Raw genomic sequence first — 13,527 nt, forward strand, 5'->3', positions numbered from 1 at the left:
GTTGGCACTTCACCATTGGTGTAGAGAAATACATAACAATGGTTGAGATGACATGTTCTGGGCCCAATGCCAGTAAGGCGTCCTTGAGCTGAAAATGTGACAAGTCCATTCTCCAATTAAGGGGACTGGGAGAAGCCGTGTGTAACTGCACCTCTCAGATGTTTCTCACATTCACAAATGGGGCAGTCAATGTAAGAGAAAGATATCATCATGTGAGTTTACCCAGATGCCTCTCCCCTGCCCCCCAAGACCAACTTCTGCTGTTAAGTCTGCAAGCAATCAGCACACTATGATGGCTAGATTGAGCTGGATGTTATTTGTTTATTCCAAATTACTGTATATTTCCAAATTCTTGGACTATGCTCATCCATTAGACTATTTACAAACTAAGTTCTGTAAACATGTGATCTTATTGTTCTTACATTTTGTTTCCCCTTCCCTCTTATCATGTGTTACATTCTTCTGTTGCACCATGTTTCAATTGAGACTGTAAGCTCTTTGATGCAGACACCATGTAGTCTTATATATTTGTATAGTGCGTAGGACTCTGGGTCCCTGATTAGTTGGCTCTGAAATACAAATAATACTTATGCCATTCCAAGTAGGTATTGAAGTTCATTCTCAGATGTTTCTCCCTTGACCACTAGCATTGAACAGGAAGATCTTTAAGGTTGTTGTTAAAATATTTAAAGCATTTGACTCAGAGGCTAGCTCTCTTAGTATTCATGGTGTCCATTACACCTTGGTCCAAGGTAGACTTTTCATTCTTTACAGCACATTTTCATGAGTAATAAACCCTTTACCAAATCTTTAAAGAATTATTAACACGTGCCCTAAGATCTATATATTAATGGTATCCTGCTGGGGGATGAATTCCTTACGTCTATTAGAAAGGCTACTTATTACAATATTCGCTGAAAGCAAGTTAAGATCTCACTTCTTGTAGTTCCATTGATCTATTTTGTTATAGACTTATGACATATTTTTTTCAAAAAAGACTAGTGATTTGGGATGCCTCAGTTTTTGAGTGTCCAACATGAGCTGCATGCAAGGAAAACTGACTTCCAGAGAGTGGATGTTCAGAACTTGCAGTAAATCAGGACTCTCTCAGGCATCTTAAGTGAATCACCCAAAACTACTAGACAGAGATTAGACAAGGTTTATCGAAGACAGACAGATGGCAACAGAAGAAAAAGTCTGGTAATTACTCACTTGGCTTTAAAGTTAGGTAATGCACACAGGCTTATTTTATTTCAATCAGAGAAATAGAATCTTTTAATAAATGTCTTAATTCATATTAAGGCTGTAACTCCACTATTCTCAGATCCCATACCCTGATACCAGAGCAATTGTTTGAATAAATGGCAATGGATTTTGCTTGTTCGTTTATTAAAGAATCAAGCAAGAGTGGAACACACATACAATCTTACTGGAGGATTGCTAACGTTCAGAAGAAGATTTCTCCAGTTGTTATATTTCAGTCCCCCCCCCCAGTAATTCCAGACAGAATTCTAACACACATAGAGGACATTCTTTAATATTTTATCTGAGAGAAAAAGAGTCCAAGAATTAATGAGGTTACACAAACCCTAAAAATGACGGGCCAGAGGAGCAGTACTAAATCTAATACGCTCTTGCAAAATATGCAGTTATGGGCTTTAGTAGACTGAGGGATGTGATGAGCCAAACAGACCCTGATGCACACTGTCCAGGTTTGCATAATAAAGTGGAGTGGCATCAACCTAGGTATTGGGGGTGGGGGAATTACTCTAGGCAGGTTCTTTTCATAGTTTAGGGAAGTTGAGGAGAATGTTTGGCTCTGACTCAATATTATAAAGGAACAGTGGTGCATTGCTTATAGAGCAGCTCAAAGAGACGGTACAGTCTTTAAGGAAAAAATGACTACCAGATAGAAACTCTTTTTGTTTCCACAGAAAGCTTGAGGGAATCTATTTGGACAGACCTGGAATCAAGCTTTAGGCTCGGTCTTGTTTTTGTTGCTTTGTCTTTATACAGCAAATAAACAAAGGAGAACATTAGAATTCTAGTAAAGAGCTGAAAAGATCTGTTATTAATAGTACTCATATATTTAGATAGCTTAAAAAAATTAAACCAATCTATAGCACAAGATGAGATAAGTGATGTGTAACTGATATTTTTCTGGAAGACTAGAAAACTAAATATTTCAATTCACTCACTCAAAAATTCATTTGCCTACTTACCATGTTTCCTTTTTAAAGTATAGGGAAATACTGAAGTTTTTTCATGTAACACTGTGTAGTAATTGAGGTCAAATATTAACTTTTTAATGGTGACTACTATATACTGAGTATTTTATAGAATCAAGTTTATTAGTGGTTTTAGACTAATCTACAGCTGATGGCATTTCATGGCTAAAGGCTACGTAATTGACCTTGTTTGTTCAGGATGTCGTCCTAGGGATATAGAAGTTTGTTTAGTTGAAGAGTGATCTAATTCAATAAAGTACAATGGTTCTACTTATAAAGTTTCTTCCTTGGAAGGCTTTGTGAGAGAAATTTCTTATATACTTAGAATAGGGGAATACAGCTCTCAAATGTGACCATTATTCCTGGGAAAAAATAAGAAAGTTTAATGGGGTTTAGTAAGAGTCCAATAAGAAGTAAAGAAACATGAAATAGTAATTTAGAGGAGAAAAAAATCTCATTGTCAAACAAAGTAATAAATGACTGGGTTCTGCTTTGTGAATCCAAATTTAAAATTAGCTGAATTCTATGTCTTATTTTTGATTAACACTTCAAATTAATGGTTTGTAATTCATTATAGCCATATGGTAAGATACTGTACTCAATCAATATTGATTGAATATCAATATTCTTCAGATATCCATTATTAGCTAGACTTAGTAACATGGTATAAGTGTACTAAATTATATTTAATTACATTAATCAAGGACAAATGTTTCATGTTTAATTCTATCAGCTTTTCGCTATTTATGTCATAGTTAAGGAGCCACTCATGGGCAATTTCCAGTGTACTGACAAAAAGGAAAGGCATTTGTCATATGTGAGCAATTATAGAGCAGATTTTAAGGTTTTCTGTCCTCTTCCAGTTCTTCTTAGACTGCAGGATCATTACAGTTAATGATGAAAACAATCCACCAGATCAGGTCCATCCACCTGCCCATCTACATCATAACATTCTTGGAAAAAACATACTGAATGTAAATGTGTTTTCTCTTTGAAGGCTGTCTACAGTGATGCAATATGTCCTCAGAAATGAGATTCCACTAATATGCATACAAATCTCCTTGTATTTGTACATACATGCTAGCATACTTTAAAACAGTGCTGATGAGCAGTTGGTGTACACTGGCCCGGATACTGATCAATTTCTGTGTAGCCAGGGAGTCCTAAATGAGAAGGAGCCCCTCCCCCTTTGTGTAACTACTGAGGGTCCCCTCTCACCTGTGTTGCCTGAACTGAGGACTCCACAAGGGGATGAAGAGAGAAGACAGAAAATGAATCCAATCTCTCCAATGCCACTTTGGGAATGGTGTGGCTTTTCATAGCCCCCTATATGGGCAACGTGGTGTTCAGTAACCACTCTGGGCCAAAGAAGCTTGAAAGAGAACCTCTTTATTCAGTGACCAGTTCCATCTTTCTTTGCAGTTCCCCTCCCCCAGACCTCCTGTCTGGGAACCTATGCTGTTTAAAGGCACAGTTTCCAAAACCACATAATCTTTTCACAGCTAGAATCAAATAATAGTTAACAAACAACATTTATGTAACACAATTTTAAATACATGTAACCAACCTAGTTACAAACAATGGTCAATTAATCCCTCAGGTCTCTTGTACTGTCACTTGAACTTGCAGATCACCCTTGAAATATTAGAATCAACTGTTGTCAGGAAGCAGTAAGTCCATTTGTTCTGGCAGAATAATGTCCTGGGGCTTGGTTGTCTTTACCTATTGTGGTTGTTGCCTAACTGAAACATTCTCAGGCAAAGCAACCAAACTTGATGCCTCTTATATCCCTTCCTAGTGGAAGTAATAGAAGGCATCATCTATTCCACCGCAGTAAATGTTCAGCTGGGATGACGATCTTATATGATATCTATGTTGTTTGCAACCATTGACTACTATCATAGATACACTATGTGATGTTCGTGAAGTGATTGCTGCTCTCAGGACTCCAAATCATGCTGCTCTTTTTGTTTAGCTTTATCTGCCTCTTTATACTTCTGCAAATCCCCGTTCCTCTGAGATCAGCATCTAACATTACAGTATTCTAGTTCTCAGAGATCTGTTAAAATGAATGAACACAAGTGACAAACCATGTTTTGCTGGTGCCCTCCTGTAGTTTAACAGTACTAAGTACATATGAGACTCTGCAGCCTTCTTCAATAGCTGCTTTATTATTTTAACATCACTTTCCATCATCCCATTGGATTGGAGATAATGGGGACTAGTAGTTACATGTCTAAACCCAATGTAATGAAGCAGAGAAACCACCTACCAGCACGGAAGGGGTTAAAGAGAGTCTTCAGGCTCAGCTAGCCCTGTTCTGTTATAGCTGCAGCTAATGTGAGCCCTGTAGAGGGGAAGAGGAGGAGATAACCCAGCTCAGTTCATGGCTGACTGGTGAAGAGGCAGGAGCTGGCTGCCTCCCTACCTGAGGAGAAGGATCACTAAACTGCCAGCTGAGTAAGTCATAAGGATGCAAGAACTGTCTTCCTGGTCAAAGGAGGCTGAGGAAGAGTCCTGAGAGCACCCTGTCTATGAGGAGCTCAGGTGACCAAAACATGGAGACCTTTTGGGGATTCCGAGCCCACCAAACTTACAGCTGCCTCACCCAGAAAAATCTGGGACCACAACAGGATGCCACCCAGGGTCTATGCGGGCACTACTAGAGAAAAGCCACCACAGCAACTTGGACTATAGGGGCCTGTGACGGGGCATGACTCACCTAGGAATTAGCTCTTCGCCCTCTTCTGGAGGTGTCTCGCCCACCCTCACCTCTGCTCCTGGACCCACATCACTCCCAGGACAATGGCGTCTTCTTCATGACAGTGACCTCCAGCTGTGCCACACTCCATGTTCTCCCCTCCCAGGGGACCTGCAATCTCTGCCCAGTCACTTCCCTCAGTGGTAACTGTAGTCCATTGTCCCAGGGCCGCTTCCCATGCAGCTCCAGCACCCTCTTCTGCCCTTACCTCAGGGTCTCAGCCTGCAGGCCCTAGCAGCCATCCAGAAGCTCTCTCTAGCTCCCCAGGCCCTGTTTGCAGTACTGAATTGTCCCAGGTGCTGGGGCTTCTTCACCCTTCTAGAAGCCTGGTCTTCTCCCCTCAAATTCCAGTCAGCTACTGACCTCTGTGCTGCCCTGCAGTCCTTTTTATATGAGCCTGCTGGGCCATGATTAGCTACTCCTCTCAGCCACTTTCTAATTGGCTGCCTCCGGCGCAACCTCCCTAGGGTTGCTTTTAACCTCTGTTCTGCCAGTGAGGGGCAGCCACCCCATCACAGGGCCATTTCCCAAACTGAAGGGACAGCAGTAGGAAGTAGTTCAGGGCCGTGGACGTAGACTCCCTGATGGGAGATCACCTACTTGGGTGTTGACTTACACAGGACCCTGGGCTGGGACCTTCTTGGAGGCATCCATGATCAACTTAGTTTTACTCTTACTGTCATGGTATCTCAGGACTAGGGCCTCTTTAGCTAACTCCTTCAGTTTTTCAAACGCTTTATTAAGATTTGCATCCCAAGATCATTAGACAATTTGCACAGTGGTGCTCTCAGGTTGCTGGTTTGGACAGCTAGATTAGTTATGAATTTCCCCAGTTCACCATTCTAAGGGATCTTTGTTTACCTTCCTTATCTGTTGAGGCAGGCATGCTGGATATGGCCTCTGCCTTACTGTGCTCTCCCTGCGTGTCTTGTGATGTTAAGTTCTCCCACGGGTATATTTTCCATTACATGGAATTTACATTTGTGTTTGTTTGGCTTTAACACAGCACCTCTTGCTCTTTCCAGATTTGCCCAAAACCTCTGGTCATGCTCTTCTACTTCTTCAAGATGTTGATAGGTTGAGATGGGAGTCTGGGTCACTTCTGAGACAATGCAGGAAGAGGTGTGACTTGAAGAAGGATTTTAAACAGGAGAGAGAGGTTGTGTGACCTACAGGATTAAGGAGGACAGTCCATAGATACAGGAATTGTAGGTTACATTGCCATTCTGCTTTAAATTGATTTTGACCTGGATTTGGTTCTTTTTCTGTCGTTGCAGGAGCTCCATCACTACTGTTTACATTGAGGTACTTCCTCCAAACAATCAGAGCCCTCCCCGCTTTCCCCAGCAGATGTACAGTCTTGAAATCAGTGAGGCCATGAGAATTGGTGCCATTTTGTTAAACCTGCAGGTACAGAATACTTCAGTGTAAGCCTTTACACAGCTACTTCCGCTTATATGTGTGACACTCAGGGTCCTGTCCTCCTCTTGTAGAGGTGAAAGAGAGTCTGTGTGGATTAAAATCTATTCTGTAACAAAGATATAGCGCATAAGAAAATGCTGACTTGACATTTTTGTAACATTTCAGATTTCCATCATACCAAAATATTTTCATGCATAGCTTTTAACCAGCCTTCTGCTCAGAAGTGTGATAAAGAATAATAGACGATATTTAAACGTTTCATTGAATTTAATAATTGTGTGGGTTGTCAGCATGAAAGCCCTGGATATTGAAGGGCTTGTATTTATCCACCAGGCAGTTAACAGTGGGGGCAGTGGTTATGCAAACTTCCCTATAATGATTCATTAGTCTCAACACTTCTAAAAGTGAGAGAAAAATTCAGTTTCTGTGTCCACTGATTCTTTAGCCTCTCTGCTGATACTGCCAAAAAGGAGGCTAGTTGTGTTTATTGAATCTGCCCACTATGAAGTTCACTGACACTAACAGCTCATTGTTTCACATGTATTATGGCTATTCAATTGTGTAATTACTTTCAGTCATTGCTGACGGGAGCTTGATATGAGCCAGTGACCCAGAGGCAAAATGTCCAATGTCCCAGTTAGATCCTCTGATGTCCAATAACTCAGGACATACTATGGCCAGAATCAACAAGCTTTTCCAGATAGGAAGCTGAGAATCTTTTCTCTTTCTAGTGGTTTAAAATTCCTATTTCTGATCCTGAGCAGTCGTGTTATTGGACCACTGAACCTGTCAGTGGAAAAGGGCTTTATCTCTGAGGCATGTGATTTTGGGAGGTAATTCCACATTTAGGAAAGGAAGAAGGAAATGTGTCTCTATTCGACATTGGTGAGGCCTCATCTGGAGTACTGTGTCCAGTTTTGGGCCCCACACTTCAAGAAGGATGTGGATAAATTGGAGAGAGTCCAGCGAAGGGCAACAAAAATGATTAGGTGACTGGAACACATGAGTTATGAGGAGAGGCTGAGGGAGCTGGGATTGTTTAGCCTGCAGAAGAGAAGAATGAGGGGGGATTTGATAGCTGCTTTCAACTACCTGAAAGGGGGTTCCAAAGAGGATGGCTCTAGACTGTTCTCAATGGTAGCAGATGACAGAATGAGGAGTAATGGTCTCAAGTTGCAGTGGGGGAGGTTTAGATTGGATATTAGGAAAAACTTTTTCACTAAGAGGGTGGTGAAACACTGGAATGCGTTACCTAGGGAGGTGGTAGAATCTCCTTCCTTAGAGGTTTTTAAGGTCAGGCTTGACAAAGCCCTGGCTGGGATGATTTAACTGGGAATTGGTCCTGCTTCGAGCAGGGGGTTGGACTAGATGACCTTCTGGGGTCCCTTCCAACCCTGATATTCTATGATTCTATGATTCTATGTGTGTGTGTGTATGTTTTAAATTTCTGCTATTTGAAGGTGCTCAGAAGTTAGGAATGGAGTAGATAGATTAGTGGGCAGGGTGCAGCTGAGATGGTCCAAGATATATGTAAAATGCAATTTCATGTGGTCCTGAAGTTCCTTACATGACTTCAAAAGTTGTTACATGGTTATGTCACTACATATAGGCTATGGCTACACTATGAGCTATAGGTGTGATTCCCAGCTTGCGTACACATATGCTACCTCAGTGACACCGAGCGCAAATGATAGTCATGTAGCCACTAAGTGGCACAGGCAGAGGAAGCAGCAGCATAGCTTCGCTGTGCTGAGTGCAAACCCGCCTCAAACCAGCAGGCGTGCGTATGTGTATGTGAGCTGGAAATCACACCTCTAGCTCATAGCGTGGATGTAGCTATATATTGTGTGTAGATAGAATACACTATGTGAAATCGTATTACATACTCACTTTGAGCCTGGTTCTCTACTCAGTTTGCTATTTTTAGGCTATTGTAGAATCAAGCCTTTGTAATAAATGCAGCACAAAACCATGAGTTTTTCAGTAAATCTGGGCTGGAGTTTTAAAAGAAGCCTAAAAGAGAGATGCATCCATAGCCCAATTGGATTTAGGCAACTAATTCTCTTAAGCTCATTTAAAAAACCTAGCCTGATTGTATTTATCCCAAATGGAGTTTGTGCTAACTGTTGTCATTTAGGGCTGTCAGACTATTAAAAAAATTGCAATTAATCACGAGATTAAAAAAATTGTTATGATTAATTGCAGTTTTAATCACACTGTTAAACAACAATAGAATACGAATTTAAATTTATTATAAATATTTTTGATTTTTTTCTACATTTTTGAAATATATTGATTTCAATTACAACACAAAATACAATATATACAGTGCTCATTTTCACACAAGTACTGTAGTACAATCTCTTTATCATGAAAGTGCAACTTTCAAATGTAGAATTATTAATATTTTACATAACTGCACTCAAAAACAAAACAAAGTAAAATTGAAGTGCCTACAAGTCGAACTATGCAGGGGCATAAGAATGTTTTCAGATCTGACTTGTATATACCTTTCAACCCCAGCTACAGCAATGCCATGCGAACACCTGTTCTTACTTTCAGATGACATAAATAAAAAGTGGGCAGCATTATCTCCCATAAATATAAACAAACTTTTTTGCCTTACCAATTGGCTGAAAAAGAAGTAGGACTGAGTGGACTTGTATGAGGTGATTTGAAAAATAATGAGTTGTAATAGAAATCAATATATTTGAAAATGTAGAAAAAACATTCAAAAATATTTATAATACATTTTAATTGTTATTCTGTTATTTAAAGTGTGATGAAATCTGTGATTAATCACAACTATTATTTTAATCAAGTTAATTTGTTTTGCGTTAATCGCATGCCTTAACTGCAATTAATTGACAGTCCTATTTGCATTGCTCGGACAATTTTGACCCAAGAACTCAGTCTGTAGTGAATGAGGCCCTCATACCATAGTCTGGTTACCTCAGCGGAATGCAGATAATCAAAGGAATAGAATCAGAGACAGTGGACTAGATCATCAACTGGTATAAATAGCATAATCCAATAGAACTCCACTGAGTGAAGCTAATCAATGAAGTCAGTGCCAGAGCTACGATAGTCATCAGAGGATATGGCTCTGTATGTTTTCCATTTTCAGTAAATTTACTGAAAATAGATTATCTAAACCAGAATGAAATAGAGGAATTTTAACTGAGTCTAATTAATGCACATGCATGGGGAAACTTTCTATTAAACAGTGTGCTGAACCACTGACAAAAGATTAGCATAATTAGAGGTGGTTAAACAGACACAAACACCCACACTGAGAGAGGACAAATAATTTAGCCCAACACTGAAAGTTATCTTTTGGCACTTTTTTACTGCCTGTAGTGAGTTTTAGAATTACACAGCCCAACTCTTCTGGATAATTTTCATAGCCAATCATAAGCTAGTTGTCTCTGAAAGCATTAAAATAAGGGAGCCAGCAGCAGGCTGAATCAGGAATAGGCAATAAACTGGCAGCTGCTCTACTGCTGGAATATGCAATCCTTGAGATTCAGGTTATCTTGTAGGTAGCAAAGCCTTAGTTAGTTTTAGGATATTGGATAATGCAAACACAGTTTTGGAAAAGTAAATAAAGTGTTGAAATGAACATTGTACTTTTCCCAAAGTTTCCAAATTAATTTTCAATATTTGTTTGTAAATGTTGCATTGTAATATCAGGTTTTGTACTCAGAAATTTAAAAGAAGTCTTTATTTAATCTAGTTAAAATTGTCTTTAGGAAAACATGTCAGGCCTAAATTACATTTATGGAGATGGGGTGTTATTAGCCATGTCAAAGGGGACATGAAAGAGTCATGGTCCTTGAATCCCTTCTCACTGACCTGGTCAGCTCTGGAGGGGAGCATTTAGATGGGGTAGCTAGCCATCGCCACTTTCCTATTACGTACCAGAGATCCCCAGATATTATCATTAAGAATATTTTGAAAAGAGCATAAAACATTCCAATTATTAAAGAACAATGCTTTGAAAAGTAAAAAAACCCACCTTATTATAATATACATTCAAATTATAACTTTGTATTGTATATCCTGCCACACAGTATGGCATATGTGTAATATATTATTTTATATATTGAATTCAAATAAGATATTGCAATATTTAAGCAAAATATTTAATTGTTAAATCACACGTATATCTAATAAAATTTGTCTGAAATCTGTTAGTCTTGAACATGTCATTTCCATTGAGATCAAGGAGACTGCTTGTGATTTTAAAGGTTAAGCACATGCATAATTGTTTGTAGGATTGAGACCTTGTTTTGTTTGGTAGAATGGAAGTGAGAAGTATTGGAAACAAAAAAACTCATTTTAAATCCTTGTTCATTTAATTCACTTTTGTTGATTTTTGACACAAGAGTATGATGACAATAACCAGGAAAGACCAGCTTCTTTTGAGAGCAAGTTCTTAATTTTTTTCCTGAACTCTGTGACTCCTAAGGCCTTGCAATGTATTTCAACCCATCATAAGTAATCCTCGATATTTGAGATATACCCAATAGCTACATACACTTAAAAATTCCAATTTGTTGGAAATTCTAATTGTCAGTTCCTTCTATTAACACACAGATGAAGGAAGTTCCAATTTATTTTTGCATGCTAATTCCACATATTTTAAAATGTACCCAGTTGATTACAACTGGTATTTTAATAGCAACAATCAAGATTACCTTAAGTAAAGTAGCAATAAATAATCCCCACTGTGTTATTTGGTAAATAAGACTGTGTTTATTGCATGCCTAGAAGCTGTTTATTACTTCATATTCTGCCAGCCATTGTTGATTAAAGCTTAAGTATGCAAATGTTCTCATTTTCTTGAGATTTCGATAAACAGGAATAGAGCAATTACCATGTTCCTGAGGTGTGCTTTACAAGCAGGCAGTAATTCTCTAGGGGTGGCAAAATGGGTGCATTTAATTGATCTTGAAATATACAGGTGTCAAAATACAATTTTATTTAATCAGCTGATCCAAATTTAGAGAGAGATGATTTTTATTTGGTTGTGAGTCTTCAGTTTTCTTTGTGTTTTTACACGATGTACTTATTTGAATTTAATTGATTAAGATCATACATAATTTATTTTGCTATTACCTGTGCATTTTAATGAAGCAAATATGAACCTACCAAATCAGTGATAAATGCATTTCCAAGTTATTGGGGAGAGGGGGAGTGTCTTTGTTTTGCTTTGTTTTGTGAGAGTCTGGATTCAGGAAGAGAAGCTGCCAATGTTGCAAATTTGATTGACAATCAGGATAGTGAATTTGTCAACCATGATGGAGAAAGTGAGAGGGAAATATAAAGGTTCTGAAAAGTAACAGAAAAACAGTGACAGTTAAGAGATGTGACCCCAGACAGAGGGAAAGATGTTAGGTGTGTGTAGAGAGAGATTTAAGACTCATCAATATAAAAATGATGTTAGAGACCATGGAAATGAATTGAATATTAGAGTGTCTTAAAAATGTGGGGTTTTCCGCGACAATTTTTGTCAAATAATTTTTTCCCATTTTTTGTTTAAAAAAATGAAATTTTATTGTCCAGCTCTAGACATGGAGATGAGTGTAGAGGAGACAAAGGATAGACCTCTGAGAACACCAAATGAAGTGAAAGAGAATGAAGTGGATCCACCAGAACTAAGGTTGAAGAAGCAGTCAGCAACACAGGCAAAGAACCTGCTTCTCATCCTGATCTTCCGCGAACCTGAAAGAAAAGTCAGAGAGGTTGTGATTCAGGGGTGAGAGTCAGTAAGAGGAACATCAGCAAAACAATTGAGAAAGATGGCAAACAAAACAATCAGAAAGTAAAGTATCTGGATGAGAAGAATAGGGGAAAGGTCCTGTCCTGAGGGTTGTCAAGGAAATGTCAGGATTTGGTCCAATCAGAATATATTTGCACAGCCCTTAAAAATAATAGAAAACATAAGTACTTGAATACATCATACATTTCATGTGCTACTTGTTCATACTGGTGGTGGTAATTTGAAAGTGTATATTTAAAATAAAATATTTTCGTATGTGTTCAGAATATTGACATGATGCAACTGCATAGTAAATACCGCACATACAGCCATAGCTGATAAAATGGAAACAGTGAGCACTGATTCCTCTTGAAAAGATACTTAATACTTCAATGGGTTAATTTTGAAGGTTAATTTTACAGCATATAGATTGAACAGCACTAACCAGCTTTTTTATCATCTATGACTATAACATATTATTTTGATTGTTCTTCTGAAGGCCACGGATCGAGAAGGTGACCCAATAAGATACCACATCCAAAATGGAGATCCTCAACATGTTTTTAATCTCTCTGAAACGTAAGTGGAAAAACCATTAGAACTGAATTTTTAATACTTCTGTCAAATGAACATATAGATTGTGAGCAAGAGAAAGGACTCCTAATCAGAGGTGTTCAGCTGTTTGTTGTTCAGCTCTTAGCTGTTAATGAGAGCTCTCTCAATGGTACTGAGCTCTGAAATTTTACACAGGGGACTATTTATTTATTTTAAACATTTTACTAGCTAAAACCCATTGAGGTGGAAATGTTCCATTTACAAGAGTGACCTGGGATTAATTAGATGCCTTTAAAGATGTCAGCTTTTTCCTAATGAAAGGGATATTTTTACTTACTTTCTTGCTTTGAAAAATACTACTCTATAATGAAAAAGAAGATTTTTTGAGCTATTATTTTAAAACTAGATATTTCAGACACCAGCAAAATGGGAAACATTTAGCTTTTCCTAAGGTTGAAAACCTCCTTAATTTCAGTAAGAAGAGGATATATTATTAGATACAAGCACCAGATAGGGCCCCGCATTCTTTCAAGTGGCTGCAATTTACATCCTATCATTCCACCAAATGTCATTCCTATTCAAAGGGAAAGGAAGGGTAAGCTGACTTCCCCCTTGTAGAGAATGGGAAGAGGTGGGGTGGGAGGCAAAGAGGAAGCTTTCGTTAGGAGCTTATATGTTAATCTCATTTAATAGGGTTTAAGGAATAAGTGAGGAATTGCAGAGACTCCCTTAGATCAATGTGAATATACCAAAATAAAAGATGATAGATTCATAAAAGTTCAACCCCTTATGTTTGG

General features: G+C 38.5%; 1 protein-coding gene across 1 annotated transcript in view; it reads left to right on the forward strand.

The window, feature by feature from the left end:
- PCDH15 (protocadherin related 15) overlaps window positions 1-13,527 on the forward strand; it is a 772,236-nt gene that overhangs the window by 483,966 nt on the left and 274,743 nt on the right. The window contains exons 15-16 of the mRNA XM_084633606.1: window positions 6,267-6,399; window positions 12,675-12,754. Coding sequence (XP_084489732.1) covers window positions 6,267-6,399; window positions 12,675-12,754 — 213 coding nt within the window. The remainder of the gene's footprint in view (window positions 1-6,266; window positions 6,400-12,674; window positions 12,755-13,527) is intronic.

The sequence above is a fragment of the Lepidochelys olivacea genome (assembly GCF_965140295.1).
Source record: "Lepidochelys olivacea isolate rLepOli2 genome assembly, chromosome: 7".
NCBI lineage: Eukaryota > Metazoa > Chordata > Testudines > Cheloniidae > Lepidochelys > Lepidochelys olivacea.